Consider the following 23,501-nt stretch of genomic DNA (forward strand, 5'->3'; position numbering starts at 1 on the left):
CCGTTCCAGCCCCAGAACAGCCATTATATTAACCTTATTTTTAGGGTGATGCGGTTAAAAATAAATGTGCTGTTATATAGAAATGGGTGAACACACAATATACAAAATGGGTTCACTAGCACATTACTGTATAGTTACTGGCTTCACCTTTGCAGGTACACTAATGTTTACATTCACTGTGGTTACTCAGTGAATAAAGTGCTTTTTTTTCCATTGGATTTTGGGATGTTGCAGCCATTTTAGGCCCCAAAAAAATAAAGATACCTGAAGCACAGAGCCAATGAGGTTTGTGGTGAGAAAAAGCACAACATTCTGAGCTTTCTGCAACCATGTCAAGACTGTTGGTAAACCGCAAATAGTATCTAACCAGAGGTCATTTTCCTTTTTAAATTCATTGACTGAATGAGTAATAAATCTAGTTTCCACTGTATACAGTTCATACAGACACACCCTTCCTTTTGCGAAATCCAGAAAGTGCATTTAAATGTGTTAATTAGTAAGGAATGAGAGATTTAATTGTGTCAACATCTCACATAGCACCCGCTGAGCAGAGGTGCTAATAACTTGTAGAGAACCGAGGCGGTGGGTGACTATTGAAAGGAGCGTGATGGATGATGCATGGTGCACTGAAAGCTTTGTGAGGTGGGTGGCTTCATTTCTGGGGAGGTTTTTAAAGCAGCCAGCCGAGTAAGCGGGGTTGCTCTCTTCAACACAATTCACACTTGACAGATGCTGTTTGGATGCTCCCAGAACGCTCTTAGCTTGAAGACAAAAGCCATGTTTTTTTTTCTTTTTACCATTTTAATAGCCTCTGTATTTTGTATATCACTTGCTTTACAGGTATACCCCTATCGAATGACTGACATGGTCCTCCGAACACGATGTTCTTGCTTTGGTGACAAATTTACAAGACAGGTAAAGCTTTGACATTCAGTTCTAGTCTTTAGCAAGGAAGAGATAATTGCTTTTTTTTCCCCCAGAAGCATTTGTCACCATGGAGACCAGACGTCTCACCGGCGCTTGTATATTTGTCCCTCTATATTCTTACTTCCCGTCACCACAGCACTCCATCACAAGAGATGTACATTAAAGCAGACTGGTAACATTTACAATGGATGATGGATGCATGTGTATACATTATGTACTGTATGTAGAATAAGACACACGTGTCAAGCAAAAAAATTATTATTGTGCCACACCGGAGTTCAACGGATCCACTGGGCCTTGCCTGGAGCACATTCTTGAGCAAGAGAAAAGTGAAAGAAAGTGACTGGCTCGATAATCTGGGGATTTGATAATGAAAATGTATATTAAATTTAAAATGTAGTAAGATCCTACTCATAGACATTAGGGTTGACAATATAATCCTAATTCAGAGAGCATGCTTAGCAAAAATTTTTATCTTGCCCCTGTCTTATGTGGATAAGGAAATCCTATTTTAGCAATGTTTTGTAATCCATTCATTTATTCATTCAATCGCTTATCCTCACAAGAGTTGCGGGAGTGCTCGAGCCCATCTTTGGGAAAGAGGCAGGGTATGTTGAACTGGTCACCAGTCAATCACGTTACTGAAATATACAACAATGGGAATTGACTTTAAGCCTAATCTAAATTAGAAGTGGCACTGAATTTTGAATTCAAATGTGGTTTCATCCATCCATCCATCATCATCACTACTGAGAATCGATGTGGGTTAATTTTACCCAAAACTGATTTCGGACAGGAAAGAAAAGTTCTAAAGTGATCTCTTCTGCGGGACATACTGCAAGTAAGGGTAAAGGAAATCTGGAGGAGGGGCCATGGAAGCTGTCAAATAACTCATTTGAGAGAGGGAGAAAAGTGAGAAAGGCTCTGGGAAACAAATCTCACGAGAGAGGGTGTGAGAGCACAAAGTGGTGGATGAGCTGATTGAGGACAATGGAGGAGAGTCCTTGGGGAAGGTTGTTCTGTTTGTCCACATTTTTTTTCAAAATCCGTTTGAAAAGAGGGCTACCATGTACTCAAAGTGCTAACATAACAAACAACTTACCTGCGCAACCTGTCCTCCAATAGCTCACTATACTTGACGGCATTGTCTTTCAGCTGGTTTTCTACATGAAGAGAACACATGAAGAAAACAGCAGATTAAACTCAATTTATTTAAATTGCTACACAGGTGGCAGGGTATCTTAGCAACAAATCGTGACTCTAATAGAATTACAAGAAACTGTCCCGGTGTATACTGTAGATCATCACAGTTGCTGAGGCTATTGTTTGAGAGTACAAAAGCGGATTAGTTCTTTGTTTCAAAATGAGCACATACTTGAAGGGAAAAAATGCACTCAATCTTTCGATGGCTCAAAGGCAAGAGAAGATGTTTTCAGTGTATATTATATGTCCTTATAATGGCATCAATATATCTGCAGGGCTTTAAGATGGACGGCAAGCGTATGTTGCTTCCTCCAGCCCCCTGCCAGCTTTGAGCTGTGCCTGAGGACGCAGACGCAGGTTGCCTGAGCGTTAGTTAGGAGAGAGTTAGGAGAGAGGATGAAGACGGAGGCAATACGAGCGCTGTTAATGAGCTCATGTATGAAACATGAAAATATGGCCCCCTGCAGCAGCACATCTTTAAACACAATGGGATGCACTTATATCAAATTGCTGTCTCTCTGAAGGGTTTATTGGAAAATACTCCCGTTTCATACATTTGTTCACGTCAATAAAAAGCTCGAGATGAAGACGTAATAATGATCCTAATCTGGTGTGAGCCCACATGCCATAAACATATTGTTTGTTTCATACACTAACCTTTATACTTGAAACACATTCACGTTTATATTGGACTTTTAATTTATCGGAACTTTAATCGACACGAGGGTTGAGTTCAGGTTTTGACCACAATTCTGTTATTGACTATTAATGATCGTTAATGGGATGAGACAATCTCGCTGAAATCCGCTCATACAGATGGTATGGGGGTGGGGGGGGGGGGGGTCTTAGCCCCGAGGAGATGCACAGGATGTGAAGAAATGTAGTAAGCAACCACAAAATTTCACAAACGGTTAATGAAAACTATTTCTCAGTTTTCTCTTTAATGTTTTTGGACAGATTTATAAAATACAATACTGAGTAACCCGTTGCATTTGTAGTATTATTTTGAATACAGTACACAAACACAGGGAGCATGTTTACATCATTAACCGTAAAAAATTTAATGAAAAAAAAGTACACACTGTTACAGTATTTGTCAGTGGTGTAAAACGTATGGTCTGCAGTCCAGAATCGGTCCGTCGGGAACCCAATCCAGCCCGCAAGCATTGTTCTGGCAAATTTAGTTCGTTTATACAGTAGATGGATTGTCTTTTTTTTTCAACTCGTACTTAATTTTGACACAAGGAGCATCGAAGTGAAAGTTATGTGAGTCGTGTGATGTGACATGCATGAAGAATGAAAAAGAAAAACCATGAGTGAGGTGAGCCTTTCAAAATGTCCAGATGGATGTGGAAATTTAGGTAAATTTAAAGTCATTTCTAAGTACGTTGTTTTATAAAAGGTGGACTGCGATTGGCTGGCGACCAGTTCAGGATGTTTAGCCCACCTCTCAACCAAAGAGAGCTGGGATGAGCTCCAGCGTGTCCGCAACCCTAGTAAGGATAACCGGAATGGAAGATGAATGAATGAATAAAACGGTCACACAGTTTATAGATCTACTGTTATCTGTATGTTGCAACAGTTAATAAAAACCGATTCATAATATTGTTGAAATTGCACAAATTTTTGTTAAGACATTTGAGATTGATTTGAAACAAGATAATAAACAATAAATGTGAATATTTTTGCAAATGTCATTGCGATTCTGTGCACTTAAAATAATTGTAAAAAAAATACATGAAAATGAATTGTCGTTACTTAAAGCTTAGAGTACAGGGCCACAGATACACGTGGTCTGGCCCACTTGAGATCAAACTGGGGTGAATTTGGCTCATGAACTTAAAATGACACCTCTGGTGAATGTGAGATTGTGCAAAAAAGGTCATTGTGTGAAATTCTTCATGTACTAATTCTACTATCAGAGTAAACTGAAGGTCAGGTACCAGTGCTTCTATTTAGATCCCACTCTGTATGGCGACAAGAAACCTAATTGGTGCTCTGAATCATGTTGTCGTTTGACATGCAATTTGTATTATTGTCTCGGTGGTGGTTATTAGACAGTGGCAGCTCCGGGGTGAGATAAGTCTCCAGGCTGGCACAACAAGGAGAAAAGGAAAATGGTTCAGAAACACACACAGAGACACACACACACACTTCTGTCCACACTCCTGTGCAAGCACAATGCAGATAGCCGGGCTATTTCTGGATCCTGCATGTGTGTGGAGAGGGAAAGGGAGAGAGAGATGTTGTCTGAGACAGTGGCCAAATATTCTCACATGGTCTGCATAGACAAGGCAGCTCACTTACCACCCCTTTAATTGCTGTGTGGTATCTTAAATGTCTTCCATGTCAACTTTCATCCATGTGTTCATTCATTTATTAATCACCATTCAAATAGTTTGCCGCTGCATTACACGTGGGGTGGGAGTGCTTTAATCCTAACTTTAGATGGATGAAGGTATGTACAAAAAATGACGAAGTGGGCTCTAGAACGAGCTAGAATTGGAGGGAATTTGTTGCAAATAACAATAAATACAGATAGGAGATGCAGACATGAGTGTACTGACTTCATATTTCCTCCTATGCTGATCCTGTAATATGCTGAGGAGTGTCAGCGCGCCATCTTGTCGCCATGCCAACCGCCAGCAAAACTAGTGAGCCTTTGTGGGCATTAGACATGAAAGAAAGCTAATAGAAGGGGTCCAGGCGTCATCAGCAAAACCTACGCCTGTGCAGAATGAACCCAAAGCAATGGGTGATATTGCAACTTCCTGTAAGTCTGCAGGAGGCCATGTCATTTGGCAGACCATGCGAATAAAACCACTACTAAAAAGCCATTGAAGACGAGAGGAGCCACTGCTGTAGTCCCTGATATATGACGCCAAGCTCAACCTCCCATTGTGACAGTGATCGCAGCAGGTGATCAAAACACTGATTTCAGAGCCCAAAGAATGGCTCCAGAAAGCCATCCAGTCCTAATAAATGCTTACTTACTGACGATGCATCACTTAGTGTTCCAAATGAGCCATTTGCTTTTGACGGGTTTCTATATTATTTTTTAGATGAAGTGGCTCAGTAAAAAATAACAGGCTACATTTGGCAAAATTTAAAGTTCATTAAGAAGTAGATTAGGATGCATTGCATTTAAAGAGGCAAAACAAATAGAGCACATTTATCGCACACTGATGCATAAAGTTAACATAAAATTATGAGCATTGGAATAGCGCCGTAATTGAAAATGAACAATGCAGTAATTTCCCAACTGCTTTATGACAACACCTAACATCTGTGGGGCTTCCATGTTGTCGAACAAATTAGAGGCGTCTCTGTGCTAATGCAACGGCAATGATATGCGTGTTAGAAAAGCCTGTGCATAATAAAGCAGAGAAGCAATTGTGTGTCTTTGTAACTAAGCTGAAGGTAGTGGCTGTGATGAATGTGTTTGAGCTCAGCTCAGGTTGTTTGAGAGCAAAGGCTGCAGGTAACACAAATGCACTTTGCATTATGCACGCACTCACAATGCACAGTGTGCTTGTACCTGAATGGAGCAGCAGCCCAGCGGCATTGGCAGTGAAGGAAGAGGGCACGGGATGCTATTGCACTCACACTCGATAACCCATGATATTGTACAGCTTTGGGACCACCAAGCATTGCATTTCCCAGACAGCAGCTGGCACCGAGCACAAACTGTTGGACTGTGCATGAATGCATGTAGGGAATCCTAAAGGAGTCATTGACAATAAAATGTCTATGTGAATGACTGGTGGCAGTTTACATTTTAGTAATGCAAAACTCTGCTTTAAAATCTTTACATGCTGCCATTACCCCCTGCATTTTCTTTTTTGTTAAAATTAGCAGGATGTGCAGGATTAGCAATAAAATGAATAAATGAGGTCCAAATCTGTACTTGTATACCAAAAATAAGTTTCTCCATTACTATAGACCCACTTGCGACAATTTCCCTGCAGCCCAGGTCAACGAACCATCATTTTAAGCTCACCTAAATAACTTCAATGAGTCCAGACGCTTGCTTCCCCGCTTTTGAACGTTCAACTCGTTGTTCACAACCTGGTCAATTCACTTCTTTTTGATCTCCCTCACAAATTCCTCCAAAACCTCCCAAATGGTCTGGAATTCACTTGCTTGATTCATTTCAAGAACCACCTCCTTCCACTGTATCACCCAAGTCTTACAAAAGCTCTGCTGGCTCCAAGTTAAATTTGGAATATGTTTCAAAGCTCTCCTACTTACTTTCACGGCTATCCAAAGCACGACTCTACCATAGCTGTTGTATTAGATTAGCACCACGTCACATCCATCCATCGTCATCCTCTCTCTCCACTTTACTGTTCTGCGTGGCTGGCTCATCGCATCACTACTCCCCTTTTCTAGAACTCACCAGTACAACATACACCATTCCCTGTCCAATTACTTCCCTTAGTCATGTTTTTTCCATTGATGTTCTTGTGTTTTCATTGTTTGTAACAGTTTCCTCCCACATCCCAAAAACATGCATTAATTGGAGACTCTAAATTGCCTGTAGATGTGAACGTAAGTGGAACTGGTTGTTTGTTTCTATGTGCCCTGCGATTGGCTGGCAACTAGTTCAGGGTATAATCCAGCTCCTACCCGACGGCTCCAGGACTCCCGCAACTCTCGTGAGGATAAGCGGCCCAGAAAATGGATGCATGGATATAACGTTGATTTGACCTAAACTTATATCCGTGGCCAATCCTTGAACGCCCCCTAGAGGTCATTGATGTTTCAACGTTTGTTTAAAATACTAGAGAATTATTTTTTAGCTGGGATGGGTGGGCTCCAGCACGCCCTCAACCTTAAGGAGGATAAGCAGTACAAAAAAAATTGATGGATGGATACAGTACTAAACAAGGTTACACTATCAATGGATAAGTCATGCAAATAGATACATTGCTCCATCTTGTGATCGGATCGGTGATCATTTTTCCTTTTTTTTTGTTTTAAACCTGCTGATCGGTGATCGCCCCCAAAAATCCTGATTATGAAGACCCTAAAAATTACCGAACCCGTCTGATGGTGCAATGATTTTATAATTAGCTCTCCATTAGTAATGAACTTGCTCTCTGTGCAATGGAAGAATTATTATTATTTTTTTGGTTGTGATTCCTCTGGGTAGACAACATTGACATATCTGCCATGCTACACAATGGATAGTTCAATCTCATAAGCAATCACAGGAAGTATGAATAATGCCAAAAAGAACTTCAGAAACAAAAAGCCGGAAACACTCTCACGGGTCCACTTAACCACTTTAGCACTCTCAATCATACCCACCCTCTTTTAGAGAAGTGCTGTCATACCTTCCATCAAGTTTTCAATAGAAGCACCCTAAAAGTGGCAGCATAATGAATAAATCATATACGGATCCCAGTGGCATTACTATCGGCACTCCATTAAGAGGAAAATTGCAATTGTGTAATAACTCTGTGTGCCAGTATTTGGATGTGCACTTCCACTAGGATACGTAGTTGGCAAGTACAAAAAGTAAAATGAAGGTGACTCAAGAGACAGGATTTAGAAAGAATAGCTGGTAAGGACTGAAAAGAAGCAAACCCTTGAATGCACAACAGAATAATAAACACTCGGAGAAGATTGTTTATATCTTTGTACATCAAATTCAACTCAAATGACTCCATTCTTACCAAGTAACACGACATGAATTCTAACAACAGTATTAAATAACCATTAAAGGAACACTTGGGTAAATTAAACAAAACACACAGCCAGCGTTTCCACATCTCATTGTCCACACTCCTGGGGGTCTCTTAGCCTTCTGGTCAGATCTTTCAATTATTTATTTGCGAATTTAGCATCACTCGAAATCTCCCTTGGGGACAAAATTATACTCTCTGATGGGAGTGAAACCTCTGGCTATAATGGATTTGGTATTCATCGACCCTCCTGCCAATGGCAATTAGGGACATAATGGCTCCAAAATCTGGAAGCCCCACCGTGAACACTAAAGGGAAGACCACTCAGACACTCAACTAAATGAAATCATTTCACAAGTGTCTTGCTTTAGAGCTTTTGTCATGACTGTGGTGCTTTGTAAATGTGCCCTGTTTTACCAAAACAACTTTTTCTACCATTTGGGATGATAATATTTTGCTCTATGGTGCTTTGTTGAGAGTGAAATATGAATTAAAATCCTCCGCGCATTCCTGAGTTTGAGATGTTTTTAGGACGAGAGGCCTAAAATCAGGTCATTCGAATTTTTCCAGGTAATGTATATCGCTAGCGAAGATCTCCGCTTCCCTCTTGATACTTTATATGTCCACTAAATAGCCAAAATGTGGAAGTTTTAAAGGCTGTACATCCATTTATATTGTAATGAGATTTAGCTAGTCTTATTGGCCTGCGATTGGCTGGCAACCAGTACAGGGTGTACCCCGCCTCATGCCTGATGACAGCTGGGATACGCTCCACCACTCCCGCAACCCTTGTGAGGATCAGAGGCTCAGAAAATGGATGGATAGATAATCTTATTGGAGTACACGAAATATAGTAAACATCTCTGCAGTCACCTTGACTTTAAAGTCCTTTTCAACCCTCTCCAGCCAAAGACTGGTAATCTGCTGTTATTAGACTATCAGGTTCCAACTCGTGTTTTCCAGACCCTTATTACCAAGTCGGCTGACAGTTTAATGAGCCCCTAGTCTGGTGTCGGGAACACATTGAGAAATTGCTGCTGCTCCCATATTGTGTACGCCCACTTGAGCATTTGAGCAAAGCGAAAAACCAATCATTAGCTCGCCACCTCATCCCATGTAGTGACGCGTTATCCACCTGATTCCCATCCCTTTGTCTAGCCTGAACATCCTACTTGGCTTCTTTGTGTGGCTCTCAGTAAGGCATCGTGCATACTGAGGCACAATATATATTTAAGATACAGCGGTATGATGTATAAATTGTTGGGCTTGTCAAATCTTTGTATCGCAATCAATGTGGCTCTAAATGTCTTTGAGCAGCTAATATTTTCACATTTCAATACCCACAAGTTATGACCACTAAAAGGACTAAATATCATAAAAACTAAGGACCATCCAAAAATAATGGAGCATGTGACAATGAAAATGTGCCCCCTAGTGAGCAAGCATTCAAGAACAAACGATGGCTCCACACTAATGGCCATGCAAGGTAAGCGATAATGTGGATAAGTGAGGATGTTAGAATGCTGATTTAACACAAACAGGTTGGTGCAATAGCTTCACTCCCTGCACTAGTGTCTGATCACTTTCCCCATCCCCCTCTTTCGCCACCTATCTCAGTGCCTCATACAGTGAGGTGACCTTTATGTAAAAGATGTGGCTGTAACTGATGGATTAGAGGAGCACTGCAGGCGGGTGCCGTTGAAATGCAATGCCAAGAGGCCAAACCTCTTCGTTAGCGCTCCAAAAAAGCCAATGGCTTGTTTTAAGCAGCGTTGAGGTCTCCTGTAGCGCTCATACGTCATGTCGGCAGCGTGTGAGTGACTCAAAGGTAATTGGCTTGCTCACACAAACTAGAGTGTATTTCCACCATTCACACCCCACCTCCTCTTAGCAGCTTCCAATAATAATACAAACTAATTTGATGCAGAGTCCCCGAAGACACGTGGCAAATGTTCAGTTCCTTTGCAAGAAAAGTCGCCATTCATTGGTGTTCCAGTCTCAGCATGTAGAGAGAGACATAAAAGACGAGCTCTCCTAAGAGTCGTTCACATCGCCATTCATATTTTAGGGGGTGTTTTCGCTGCTCCAAAAATGCAACAAACGTTCAGGGTTCATAATACTACAGTGGCACACCTAGCCTCAGTGATTCCATACAATAAGGGAGTAGATAAATTATAACATGTTAAATGTGAACCTGAATATGATGTCAACTTATAAATGTGCTTTCTAAACTAATTGATGGCTGTTATAAAACATCTCCTATTGGACATTTCACATTGAATAAAAAAAATAAATTTTACTATACCTATGTATAATGCATACTAGTGACATTGGAAGATTTATTTGGGGGGGACTACATTGTACACAAGACATTACAGTAATTAAAGAATGGTTGAAAAGGATTTGTGATTCATTGCATTCTGTTTTTTTTTTACATTGTGCACAATATTCTAACTTCACTGTGTCTGGAGTCTCTCAGCATTTCCACATTTCATTTCATTTTCATCAGAATATGTTCTGACTGTTTCTCTTTGTGTAGAACCACAAATTGACCTGAGCGGCAAACTTCGCAAATCAGCAACTCTTGAAAGTGAGTCACAGCCTTGTTGACTTTTAAAAGTCCTCTAAGTTAATGAGCGGGCTAAATCTGCGTGATTATTGTTTCCTCTAGTTATTTCCTCTTCCTGCGACAGTCTTCCTCCTTGGGGAAAGAAGTCTAATCTGAGTGCAGACATACTCACCATGCTGCACCTCCCTGTGCTCAAGCTCCTGTCTGAGCTGCTGCCGCTGCTCCTTCATCCTGGCCAGCTCTTGGCTGCTCCCTGAGCTGAGACTGTGCAGCCTGTTGGCCAGAGCCTCCAGTCGCTCCTGCTCTTGGTAGACCGCCTTCATCTCAGCCTTCAGCTCCTTGGCACTGCTGAAGTCGTTACCTGCGGCAGTGAGCCACAAAAACACGCTTTTGCCGACACCTCTCATTCACAATCGACTTCTTTCTACATTAATGGTGTTGTTAAATGAAGTTAATGTACAGCGAAACCCTTAAGGTTGAGCACATTCCAGGACAATGGTCATCCTCTGATCTGTTTGGATTTAGAATTCAGTTTTCCTATGGGAAATAGTAGAAATATGATAAATGACTTCGAGGGTTGAACTATTGGCATCATAAACCTTTTGCAACCTGTGCAAAAAAAAAAAAGTAAGAACTCCAAGTTTGGGTTTCCCCGCCTCTTGCCTAAAGAGAGTTGGGATAGGCTAAACAAAGTCATTTGATGAGATGGTCACTGAGCTGTAGTCTTAAAAATATGGTGAAGTCTTGCATTAGATAATAAATGATGGATAATGAATTTTTGTTTTTGTTAATATGTTCCACGATAAATTAAGAATGTATGACATTGGAGTAAAGGTGGAGTCACCTGAGATGGCAGCCAGTTTGGCTTCATGCAAAGCTAAAAGCTGAGTTTCGGTCTGGCTGACTTTCCTCCTGAGGCTGCTACCCAGCTTCTGACTCATGACCATCTAGAGAATGAAAAGAAAAAGGGAGGCGGAGGTTAGTCACTCAAAGGCACATGGATCCCAGAGGATGCACGGTTCATTTCCAGCTCCGTTTCCGTTTTTTTCCATCTAATTCTTACAGGACATCACCAATTCGTCTCAGTTCTTCTACACTGCCTCTTCTTTGAATATACAGCAGACCCTGATGCTTTACATGTCTCTAACCTTTAGGAAGACAAAGACTTCTCCGCTTTTCATGTGAACGTGTGAAAATGTGAAATCTCCATAGCGCATGCCATAGGAATGTCAGAGAGGAGAGAGGCACTGAATGTCATGCGGGCACGCGACACCGCAGCTCTTGCAAGATGATGGCTACTGATAAAACCTCTCTGGCCTTCTTTCAGCGTCTGTTTTTATAGTGTTGAGTCGACAGCTAGATACAAGCCTCGTGGCGCACTATATTCATGGCTCAAAGGGACGTCGGGGAGCAGGATTTCGCCTTCGTGTTTCCTTCTTGAACCTGACAATTTTATGCTACATTTTGAAAAGGCTGTCAAATAGGTTGTTTTTATGAAGTTGAACATCTCCTGGGAGTATTTTTCACGTAGAAATATCAAAGTCCAACAGGCTTGCATAATTCTATTTCAAGCTTACGTTGAATGGAAGATGCTTTCAAAATACACGGAATTTACGTCACCAGCGATTTCATTTCAAAGCAGACAAATTTGAAAGAAAAAGATACCTTTAATAAAATGAATTGTTGTTCTTTTTTTAATATGAGATGTACCAAAAAACTACTGGTGATCATTTAAAGCAAACAAAGGCTAGCAGTTGTGAAAGTCTTTATTGGTGAAATTTAAAAACTGTCTTCGTCACAAACTATTTAATGATAAGTTCGTCAAGAACACAGAAAGCACAAAAATGTTTTTTTACAGAGCTCCCCACCTTTTGTGCGTGCCTTTCAACCTCCAGTCATCACTCATTACAAATGTAGACTGCCTCTGGTGTTTTCCACATTAAGCAGAGATCACTCAGTGAGAAATGCAAACTAACCTATGAGAGGCATTCAAGGTCACGTTCAAAGTGAAACTGTGACAGATCAGACTTGCCTAACAGACATAAAGAAGAACTCCAGTTGGTATTCATGAAGTGATGTAGCCGAGATACCACTTAACAATAAATAGGTGAACAATGGAGGTATAAATAATCCCTCAGTACCCAAAAAGAAGTTATACATGACTTTCCTGTTGCTACGGTCTGATCACCCTTCACCAGTTCTCATAAACAAATAACTGGGACTGGAAGAAATGCTACTACTAAAAAAGTCAGCTCACAGTTTTAGAAAGTTCATGGTCTCCTTATCTGGTGCGTTATATAGGCATACTAAGATTATTTATACATTAAGGTCATATATTTAGCAACCCTTCAAAATAGTAAACTTCATTAGGACTTCACTACCCGTCACCATGACATTACGATTTCGAAACACACTAATAACATGGTTGCATCAGTTGTAATGACGTTTATTACTCTATTAAATCAAATAATAAGACTACGTATGTATTATATATGGCGGCATGGTAGTGCAGCAGGAAAGCGTTGGCCTCACAGTTCTGAGGTCCCATCCATTTTCTTAGCTGCTTATTCTCATAAGGGTCGCGGGAGTGCTGGAGCCTATCCCAGCTGTCAATGGGTAGGCAGCAGGGTACACCCTGAACTGTTTGCCAGCCAATCGCAGGGCACATGGAGACAAACAGTTTCACTCACAATCACACCAAGGGGAAATTTAGAGTTTCCATTTAATGCATGTTTTGGCATGTGGGAGGAGAAAACCCACGCAGGCACAGGGAGAACGTGCAAACTCCACACAGGCGGGGCCGGGATTGAACCCGAGTCCTTAGAACTGTGAGGACAACGGTTTCCAGCTGCGCCACGGTTCCACCTGATCTAACTTCAGTGACTGCAAAAGTTTGAGCACTCTTGACTTCTCAATGTTTTTTTTTTGTCATGGAAACGAAGCTGTCACACAGATGCATTGCATCATTTAACAGGATACATTCAAAACAACATCTTCTGATGATTCTGACCCCTCTACTATAATCACGGAGAGTTCACTGCCTCATCAAATAGAAATAAGCACATGAATACAAACGCTCACATAAAGCATGCAGATTTCTCCAGCTGAAACTGATGCACAGCACAGCCTTTCAATTTCAACATGCTACTCATTTGAAATTCATACACATTCGCTCATTTCCCCCCAAATAGTGGCTTACTTTGGCAGTAGCTTCCTTGATGGATAGATTCAATGCCTGCTCCTGTTCCCGGAGTCTACAAAAGGAAATAAAAATCTTACTGCACAATTAAATGGGTAATTTTGTTGTTTTGCTTGCTTCATCTACAAATGATTTCTTCTTGCATCACCCCACCTGAAGGTTATCATGGAAATGTTATTATTCGAGACAGTTGGTGACTTTCTGAAGGTTGCAATAAAAGCCCTCTACACACTGAAGAACTGTTTTACACAGACCAACGTTATTGAGGATTCAGTCTAAAAAAGTGCAGAGTATAGTCATGCTATTTATATTAAATACATTAAATCAACCACACAAATTCATCCAGCATTTATAATCAATTTTAGTGATTCATTCTTTCAATTTCTATGGCAAAAAACATGGGCTTTGTCGACTGATCTGTTACTATAGATGAGTGTGGGAATTGTTGAATGATATTTCAATGAATGATGTCATTACTGAGCATAAGCACGTGAATATGACCGTCTATTGAGATTGTGTAATTCGATGCTTGGAACAGTAGAAAACACTAATAATTTAGTAGCAAAGCACACAATCTGTAATAAAAAGAGATAGTGGCCTTCAGATCGCTAAGAATTAATGAACCTTTTAGTGTGTTAAACAGTGATAAAATGGGTTTAAAGCACCAGTCCAAGCTGGGGGTCATTATTCACCAACTGAGGAAAAAACAATCTTGATGGGCTTGACCTTTTTTTTTCCCATAAATGCAAAACTGCAACACAATCATCTTCCTGACCTGAATTACAGCACATTGAGATTTGCAGCTGAATGGTTTCAAAATTTCAATCAGTTCTGAGGATAAATGCATTCCAACTGAGGTGAGAGAGTAAGTCACATATGAAATGATGCCAGTGATGGTGGGTCACACCGCCAGGAAGGTGATCAGTATAATTTAGGTCTTTTCTAACAAGTGGTAAGCCGGAGAGGCAGCCCGGGGTGCTCTCTTGCCAGCTATTACCATTAGAGATGCAAAGTAATAATTTGCATCTGAGGAAAAACATTAACATTCACAGCAGCTGTGAGAGAAAGAACACTTCTCGGGGATGGAAAAGATTGTGTCACTGTACAGAATATTTTCGCTACATCAGAAATTACATCAATCCACGTGAGATTAAATTAATCTTAAATGCACAGAACAGTACTATGGGAGACATTTTTGACTCATTTATATAGATGTACCAACCGTTTCATTTGGTCCACTGAGATTCAATCTCATACGAGGGGTATCAGAAAAAGCTCCAGGACCGGTGTGATCAAAGCCACAGTAAGTTTCAGAAAAAAACTAGTAGCTTCTCCCCGAAATGTAATTAAACCCGAGTTTCCCAGCCTTCTTTGTGACATAACTCGAAGATTCGGAAGTGTGCACCAACACTTTAGTAACTAAATCAGGTATATATTGTGTTACAGTCATGATTATATACCTTAAAACCACTAGTAGGAGTAAAATTAACCTCTTCGTAGCCATTCAAATCTATATGTGCAACAAAATATCTGATTTTCTCTTTATTTTTCACTCATCTGCGGACGTTTACTGGCAAAAGATATATAAAACAGGAATGTATCAAGGAAGGAAAGAAGCTCTGTACCGACATACAACCAGCTAAAAATGCTCATGATAAAAAATATGACACGTTGTTTATGGCTGCCTGCCTGCAGAGTTGCCACTGCTGCTGACAGTTCACTAGCACCTTCAATAGGTAGCTCATAGTAGTGCAGGAATTTTACCAACTGATGAGTGAGGGCAAACTGGGCTACAGACATTTGACTGAAGAAACAAAACGGTTACTAGTTACTCTTTAGCTTTGCATAGATTTTAGGCTAAAAATTCAACAATGTGATCCTCATATCACACCCTGTGGAGTTCAGGTATTGTAATTGGTCACATTACTAGCATACGCAAAAAGTTACATATTATCTCACTTGAGCATTGAAAGAGGAGGAGAGAGTGAGATCTGGATGCGGTTCTTTGACATCACAAGATCTTGAAGGGTTTGGCTCATGTGTTGGAGCTGGGCCGTAGTGTAGCTCCTCAGCACGGAGCCCTCCAGCTCCTTAGTCTCCATCTGCTGTTCCTCCTGTTGGATCTGCTGGTCCAGACTTCGAGTGCGATCCTTGAGCTCCGCCAGTCTCTGCTGCAGTTCTTCAATTTCCTCCTGCATTGGAATCAAGTACAGAACTTCACTGAGCCACAGTCAGATTTTGTCAATTGCAATTCTCAACGGTGGTGTTAGTTTCCCCTCAACCAGTTGTGACAACAGTAAATAAATAAATAAATAAATGTAGTAAATAAATAAGTGAATCCGTCAAAAAATGTTGGCGAAGATGTCAATAAACTGAATGTGACCTTTTTTTAAAACATTTAAATTACCAATTTTGGGTCCCTTGTGAGGATAAGCGGCTCAGATGACGGAAGGATGGAATTTGTGTCGGATATTGCAAAGCACAAGTGGTTACCATATCCGCCGCACAGTTCTGAGGTTCAGGATTCAAATCTTGACTCTGTCCTCCATGTTGGCAGTACTCACATTCTCCCTGTACTTTTGATTTTCTCCAGGTACTCCCACTTCCTTTTAAATTCTAAGACTATCCATGTTAGGTTGATTGAAAACTCGAAGTGGTGTTAATCTGAATTGTTCTGTCTATTGGTGAGATTAGATGGCGACCAGTCCAGGGTGTCAAAGTCACAGACTGGGTATAACCCATCGCCTGTACAAATCTCTATTATACGGTTCTTTGATTCTCATCCATCCATTTTCTTTGCCACTTATCCTCACGAGGGTCGCGGGAGTCCTGGAGCCTATCCCAGCTGTCAACGGGCAGGAGGCGGGGTACACCTTGAACTGGTTGCCAGCCAAATGCAGGGCACATGGAGACATTCGCACCCAGAAACACACCTAGGGGTCATTTAGAGTGTCCAATTAATGTTCTTTGATTCTGTTTGAGGTAATACTTCAATGACAAGGCCAAAAGGAAAGCTTAACAATTTATTTGAAAATAGTAATATATAGTATAGTAATAATATAGTAAATAGTCAAACAATAAGGTTGGGGAAGGTTCAGGTCTGTGTGTGTGTGTGTGTGTGTGTGTGTGTGTGTGTGCGCGCACGTAAGGAGTATTGGGATTAAAGCATTAAGCATGCAAACTGCACAGATGAGTCATTAATAATATTTTAAAAAGCTTTGACAGTCTGTGTGCTTTTCAGACTCAAATTACCTCGACTGTTCGTTTTTCTTGCAAGAGACGATCTCGGTTGAGCACTGAGTCCGACCGCTCCCCTAAATCGAATTCTGCTCCCGATCTGCTTGACAAAACAAAACATTGCAAGGTTTGATGAAAACAGAGCGTGGGTTTCTGGCTAGGCCCCCATGGTCATTTGTATTATTTAAAGTGTTTTCCTCAATCTCTGTGTCAGTCAGGGGTCAACTAAAAAGAAAGATGAAATGCATGCCAGGCTTTGACATGTTTAGCTTCAGTGTGATGTGTGGTCATTTCATAAGGGGAAACGCAAAACTATTGTCTTTGGAGCTTGAAGCTACATTTAAGGATGTAAGCACCACAGCCCATGCTAGATTTCCTTCCTGTCACAAAAGTTATGTTGCACAACTCTATCACTGCCTCCTTTTAGAAAATTTACTGGAGGGAAGAGCATCCTCTTGAACAGGATGAAAAAAACCACTATTTTCATCTGAAAACATTGTATGAGTTTACTGTGATAAAGCAGCAACTGAACATGTGATGTTACAAACTGTGTGCATAACTGAATATCAGGGTCCCGATATCGTTACTGCGTTTACATGAAAACCAAGTGTTTGTTGGTAAAAGAGTACGCATAGCAGTGAACAGACCACAACATTCCTCTCTTTATTAGATTTTACTGTTCTTACTTTGACAAACTAATTTATATTAGACTATTTTAATGTCTCTTCTGGGAGCTGGGACTTAAATTTGGGAGCTCTTTTCAGGAATAAATGGAACTCTCGGTAAGGATGGTGAATTAGTGGTGAGCACGTCTGCCTCACAGTTCTGAGTTTCAGGGATCAAATCTCAGCTAAGGCGGCTTACTGTTTGGAGATTGCGTGATTTCCTGTTTGTATGGGTTTTCTCCAGGTACTCCTCTGACTCCCTCCTGCTTATTCAGTCTAATTAAAGGCTCAGTCCATACTTACCAACATGGGTCTAAATCGGTATTTGATTATATGTTTTGGATAAAAATCAGTCCACATCTTTCACCCCAAGCCATCTCCTGTCATAGACTGCAATTTACTCACAACCCTAAAGACAAATGTGACAAAAATTGACAAACACTCAAATGGTCCCCCACACTTATGAAGAGCTATGATAGTAAATAATGAATAAGATTTTTGGCCTCAATTTTTTTTAGACCCTAAAATGGGGACAAATTTACTCTTAACATAAATCAGACCTAGCGACAATCTTATAGGTTACTCCTATAAGATTTAAGATTGTCTGGTGGTTGACATGCTTGGCCAGGAAGGGGCAAAACAGGAACAACAAAAACAGACCAACTGTCTTCGTATGTATTGGGCTTTATTGGAAGCAAAAGATTTGCACAGATTATGTTTGTACTACTGTCAAGTATAAATGTCTGCTTCAATAAAGATAACAACAAATCTTTTTGGGTACCTAATTACTTCCTTCATATATTCTATATTCTATTTGCTTCAGTAATCAATTAAAGAGTTTGAAACTTTGCCTACTATATTTCCAAGATTTCCTGGGAAACCTCAAAGGAAAGTTTCTGGAACATGTCCCAAAGCCTCCAAACAAATGTCTGAAAACATTACCATTAATTTGTGGAGTAAATAGTAAGTGTGGTTCTGCACGTATATTGTTGAACACATTACACACGTCAGAGTCCTGAGTTGACTGACCTGCGATGACAGGTGTCTGCCCTGTGGAGGGCGCTCTGCACCACCTCTCGGAGCCTCTGGAGAAACACAGCCACGCTGGGCTGTCTGGACGGTAAACCCAGTTTCAAAGCTCCTCGCTCCTTGTACAGCTCCTCCAGCTTTTTCCCAAATCGCTCCGCTGGAAAGGAACACAAACACGTGCACAATCTTCAACTTCAACATACCAGAAGGTAAATGAGGATTGAGAGGAATTTCGCTTAGATTTGTTACTATAACTAAATTGCAGACATTACACTCGAATTAATAATCTGATTATTTGCACGTTATCACATTGAGAAATTAACAAAAATGGATAATTTGGAAGCTGCATGGTGGATCAGATGGAAAGCGTTGGCCTCACAGTTCTGAGGACCCGGGTTCAATCCCAGCCCTCTCTGTGTGTAGTTTGCATGTTCTCCCCGTGCCTGCGTGGGTTTTCTCCGAGCACTCCAGTTTCCTCCAACATCCCAAATCATGCAACATTAATTGGACACTCTAAATTACCCTAGGTGTGATTGTGAGGGCGGCTCTTTGTCTCTATGTGCCCTGCGATTTGCTAGAAACCAGTTCAGGGTGTACGCTGCCTCCTGCCCGTTGACAGCTGGGATAGGATCCAGCGCTCCCCGCGACCCTCGTGAGGATAAGCAACTTAGAAAATGGATGGATGGATGTTACCCCCATCACTGATTGTGCAGCTCTTAATACATACCAAACTTTTCAGATTTATATTTGCTTTTTTTTATATATATAAAACGCTACACTTCATTCCATTTCATAATTATAAGATATTTTGTATGCTAAGATAATGGATGGAAGGATCATTTCATGTCTATGACAAACAAATAAATCAATTCTGTTGTCTGCCTGCAACCCGTATTTTTCTATGGTCCCTAAATTGTGTAAACTGTATATAGAATAACGCATAGTGTTAGCAGAATGATACAGTATAATACATTGGAGAGGACTAATGAAGAACCGATTAAACTTGGGTGGATAACTAAATAAAGTTGTGGATACTGTTTATCACCCTCCATGAACCAGGAAATAGCCTGCTAACTAACAAGCAGATGGACAAATACAGTGCTTCACATTTGTTTTTTAGAGGCTATAGAAGATGTATGCCTGCCACTGAGTGTCCATTCATCTATCCATTTTCCATAACACATATCCTCACTAAGGTCACAGACGTGGTGACATCTATCTCAGCTGACTCTGGGCAAGAGACCGGTTGCACCCTGAACTGGTCGCCAGGCAATGGCAGGGTACATATACACAAACAATCATTTGCACGTTCACAACTATGGACAATTTAGTCTTCAATCCACCTACCATCCACATTTTTGGGATGTGGGAGGAAACCAGAGGATCCGGAGAAAGATCACACATGCACGAGGAGAACATGCAAACTCCACGGTGGTGAGGACGGATTTGAACAGAACTGTGAGAAATTGGTGCTAACCAGTCATCCACCATGCTGACCCCACTGGGCGTCATTGTGGTCTATAATCATTGCAAACCAAAAATCTGGCCTCAAACCTTTCCACAGTATTGTATGTGCTGTGCAATACAAACTACCGGAAGGGGAAAAGTCTAACATTTTCAAAAACAAAAGGAACGTTGTCTTTTTTTTTTATCCTACTCTTTCGTTTTCAAGGCATCATGATGACTTTTAGATTCCATGCTATAGGTAGAGCTGGTTGTTTTGGGAGTTATACAGTACATATATATTCAGGAGTCCCAAGAGCAGATGTTTTTGGAGCTATTTCAGTTATAAGTTCAAAGAAATAGGTCAGAAATTAGACCTTTCTTCTACGTGTCCCTTGTGCCATGGCTTGGTCAAGCAAAGTCTTCAATGTACAATTAGCTCAAAGATCCAGTTATAATTAAATTGTTTTAGATTTGAGGACACAGAAGATCTTATCTTGCAAACACGTTTAATATACACTACTGCCTGAATTAACTTATATTAAGTGGGTCAGTCTGTTTCTGTAACTCACTAAACTATGTCAAAGATTCAATGTGTCATGACATTTTTTTAAACTTTTTTAAGTCCAGAAACATTGTGTTATCACATTGCATCATTTTCTAAAACAAATTAATTTACTAAGAAACCATCATCCTTTTGTCATCATCATTAATACGCACATCTAAAGATTTGGTTCCGGAATGAAAATGGTGGGTCTGGGTACAGTATGTATCCATTTTAGCCAAAAAGGGCCCTTTTTTCTGTACTCTGACCTTATTTCAGTAAATCTAATTAGGAGATGCATTTACTACAGAAAGAACAGCTTGTGTCGACAATTATAATATAAAATGTTTGTTTCATGCTATACATTTCAAAGCTCTACCCTGGTGCAGCTCGCATTGTAGGCTTGCCTATGGATTGAGTGCAAAGTTCACCTGCATCATAGTCGTCATCCACAATGGCTTTTTGCTGCAGTCTCTGGAGCTTTAACATCATGGATTCAATCTGAGCAAGAAACGCAGAATCAAGAAGAATCAAATTGCCAAAATTGCTCTTTAAACATCCAGAGAAGGGACAAAAAAAATTGTGAAAGGATAATGACCGACCAGCAGATCGTGGTGACATAATGAGGGTCAAATTCTCTAATCAGTCATTCATGATTAATGTTAAGATTTTTTTTTCCCAAGAGATGGTAACATTCCATTGTGGACTTTCATAAGGATGATAGCATTTACGGTTCAAATTGCTACTGCTCCATGTCAAGTTGGAGTACAGAAAGGTCTTCAAAATGGTTCATGTGTGATTTTTAAATAATGACACATTTCTTCAAATGAAATCGAGTGTAGTCTTATTGATTGATCTTATTGATGAAACAGACCAATCACAAAAGGTGATCTCCGCAGCTTTCTCCACACAGCAACTTTTTTTGACGCGTCCGCGGCAAGTTACACAGGGGTGATGCGCGGAGCAATGCGTAGGTCACGTGATACAGTGTGGTCATTGTCGACCGGGGGGACTATAAAGAGGCCTTAATGAATCTATTTCCAAATAGCAGGTTGCTATGTCACTGTCTTCATATTTATCATCCATCCATTTTCTTAGCCACTTTTCCTCTCAAGGGTCACGGGAGTGCCTGAACTGGTTGCCAGTCAGTCACAGGGGAAGTATCAATCCAATCTCGGAGTGGGAATCAATCCGACGCTGCCCGCACCAAAGTCAGGCGTGTATACCACTACACCATCAGTAACTCTTCATATATATCATAAATTTCACATTACGTTGACATATAACGTCAAATTAGTTTCATTTTGTCGGTAAATTTGAATGTGGAATTTATTGTAATGAATATTGCGTATTAATATTACATTTTATTGTTATGATATTGTATTGTGATATTTTCATAGACTGTTTGGCCACTTAACATCACCTGCAGTGCATCCTGGGAATCACTTAAGGGTGGTATTAACAGGACTGAGTGGGTATGTCTAGAATTCGAAACATATAGCTATTACGACTACTACTACTGACCAGAAACATCAATAAAAAGTGTGTCTTCAACCACCTTAGTGTGCGTTCGGTTGTTTTGGAGGCAGTCTTGTAGAACCTGGTCATACTTCTTGATCAAATTGTCCCAGCCTTGGTCAGAAGCAGCCGTGCCACTCTCATATCCTGACGTGACTGAGGATGCAGATGCAGTGTCTGAGTCAAGTGATACTGAAGATGTCATTTCTGTGTCCAGACATAGAAAGCTGCCATCGGAGATGTAAGATGAGACCTCCCTGCTTCCCCACACATGCCCCTCACCAAATCGTCCACCTAATGACAGCGTTTCCGTTTCTTCATGACTGCGTAGGCCTGAGTTCAAATTGACCTGGGTGGACGCTTTTGACTCAGACTGATCACGGAACCACGATGGTGGTTTAATTTGAGAGAAATTATGCACTTCTGTGGCTTTTAGTGGTGGGTCACGTGCTGGTGTGACGGGGGCTGTGAAAGTCCTGAGTGACTGTTGAATGAAACTGAAGCTGGAATTGAAAGACTCTTCCGGGTTAGCTGAATCCTGGAGTACTAAACTGTGGTTTAACATGTGTTCACGCTTTGGTTGACTGGATGTACCACTGAAGCCGCTGTCGTCGGGGAAGTGAAGAGGAACGTCATGGAAGCTTTTGTCGGGTTGTGCAACATTAAATGGAGCTATTTTGACAGCAGGTGATGCTTGACATCCACTCTTCCCATTCCTGATACAAATATCCCTATCTTCTCTTTCTTTCTCTTCCTCCTCCTCATCATCTTCCGGACCATCAGAAGTGCTTTGTGGTCTGGGCTGCTCCCCTCTCATGTAGCCAGGCCTCCGGTGGAGCCTCTTACGGCCGATGCCGCCAGCTGTCCCTGAGGCTCGGCCACCTGTCAACACACAGATTAACCATTAAGCTGGACAACACGCTCAAGCGGAAGATAAAGAGCAGCTCAGAGACAACATCCAGGACACGCTACGCCAAGAACATGTGGGGCTGAATTTCTCAAGAATGGGAATTCACATCATGGCTAAAACTAAATGGGCTTCACGTTTGAAAATAAATACGCAGCCAGATGTGTGAGAGTTCCCAGGGTTCTGCTCCAGCTGTTGGGAAATACCAAAAACATACGGACATCTCCAGTTGAGCCAGCTGAGAGAGATGAATGTTTTTATTTTAAAGAAATACCGCTTCAGGACAGAAGTTCCGACACTTTGGTGCATAGCCTTTGTCGTATGTGCAGAACACAGAACACTATTTGGACAAAACTACTGAGGCACACCTCTTAAATAGTACATTCAGCACTCAGAACCCATGACTTAGACAAAGTTCTTATGAAGAACTTTTGAACAATTCCGTTGGTTATGGTAGCAGTTTGAGTGTTTCAGCAAAGTCCAAAAGGCGTGGTTGGGATTAAAACCCTTTGGGATAAACTAGAACAGTGATTGTCACCTATCAGAGACTTCTGACATACTATACAGTAT

General features: G+C 40.9%; 1 protein-coding gene across 3 annotated transcripts in view; it reads right to left on the reverse strand.

Moving 5' to 3' along the window:
* disc1 (DISC1 scaffold protein) overlaps positions 1-23,501 on the reverse strand; it is a 53,006-nt gene that overhangs the window by 22,070 nt on the left and 7,435 nt on the right. For 2 of the 3 annotated variants that reach the window (XM_061836923.1, XM_061836922.1), the window contains 9 exons: positions 22,065-22,906; positions 20,938-21,007; positions 18,520-18,676; positions 16,841-16,925; positions 15,548-15,780; positions 13,589-13,643; positions 11,234-11,336; positions 10,562-10,750; positions 2,030-2,090 (listed from right to left, as the gene is read on the reverse strand). In XM_061836923.1, coding sequence (XP_061692907.1) covers positions 2,030-2,090; positions 10,562-10,750; positions 11,234-11,336; positions 13,589-13,643; positions 15,548-15,780; positions 16,841-16,925; positions 18,520-18,676; positions 20,938-21,007; positions 22,065-22,841 — 1,730 coding nt within the window. In that variant the 5' untranslated portion in view covers positions 22,842-22,906. Of the gene's footprint in view, positions 1-13; positions 1,569-2,029; positions 2,091-10,561; positions 10,751-11,233; positions 11,337-13,588; positions 13,644-15,547; positions 15,781-16,840; positions 16,926-18,519; positions 18,677-20,937; positions 21,008-22,064; positions 22,907-23,501 lie in introns of those variants that run through there. The other variant, XM_061836924.1, reaches the window with a different exon arrangement.

Source organism: Syngnathoides biaculeatus, chromosome 12 (assembly GCF_019802595.1).
Source record: "Syngnathoides biaculeatus isolate LvHL_M chromosome 12, ASM1980259v1, whole genome shotgun sequence".
Taxonomy (NCBI): Eukaryota; Metazoa; Chordata; class Actinopteri; order Syngnathiformes; family Syngnathidae; genus Syngnathoides; species Syngnathoides biaculeatus.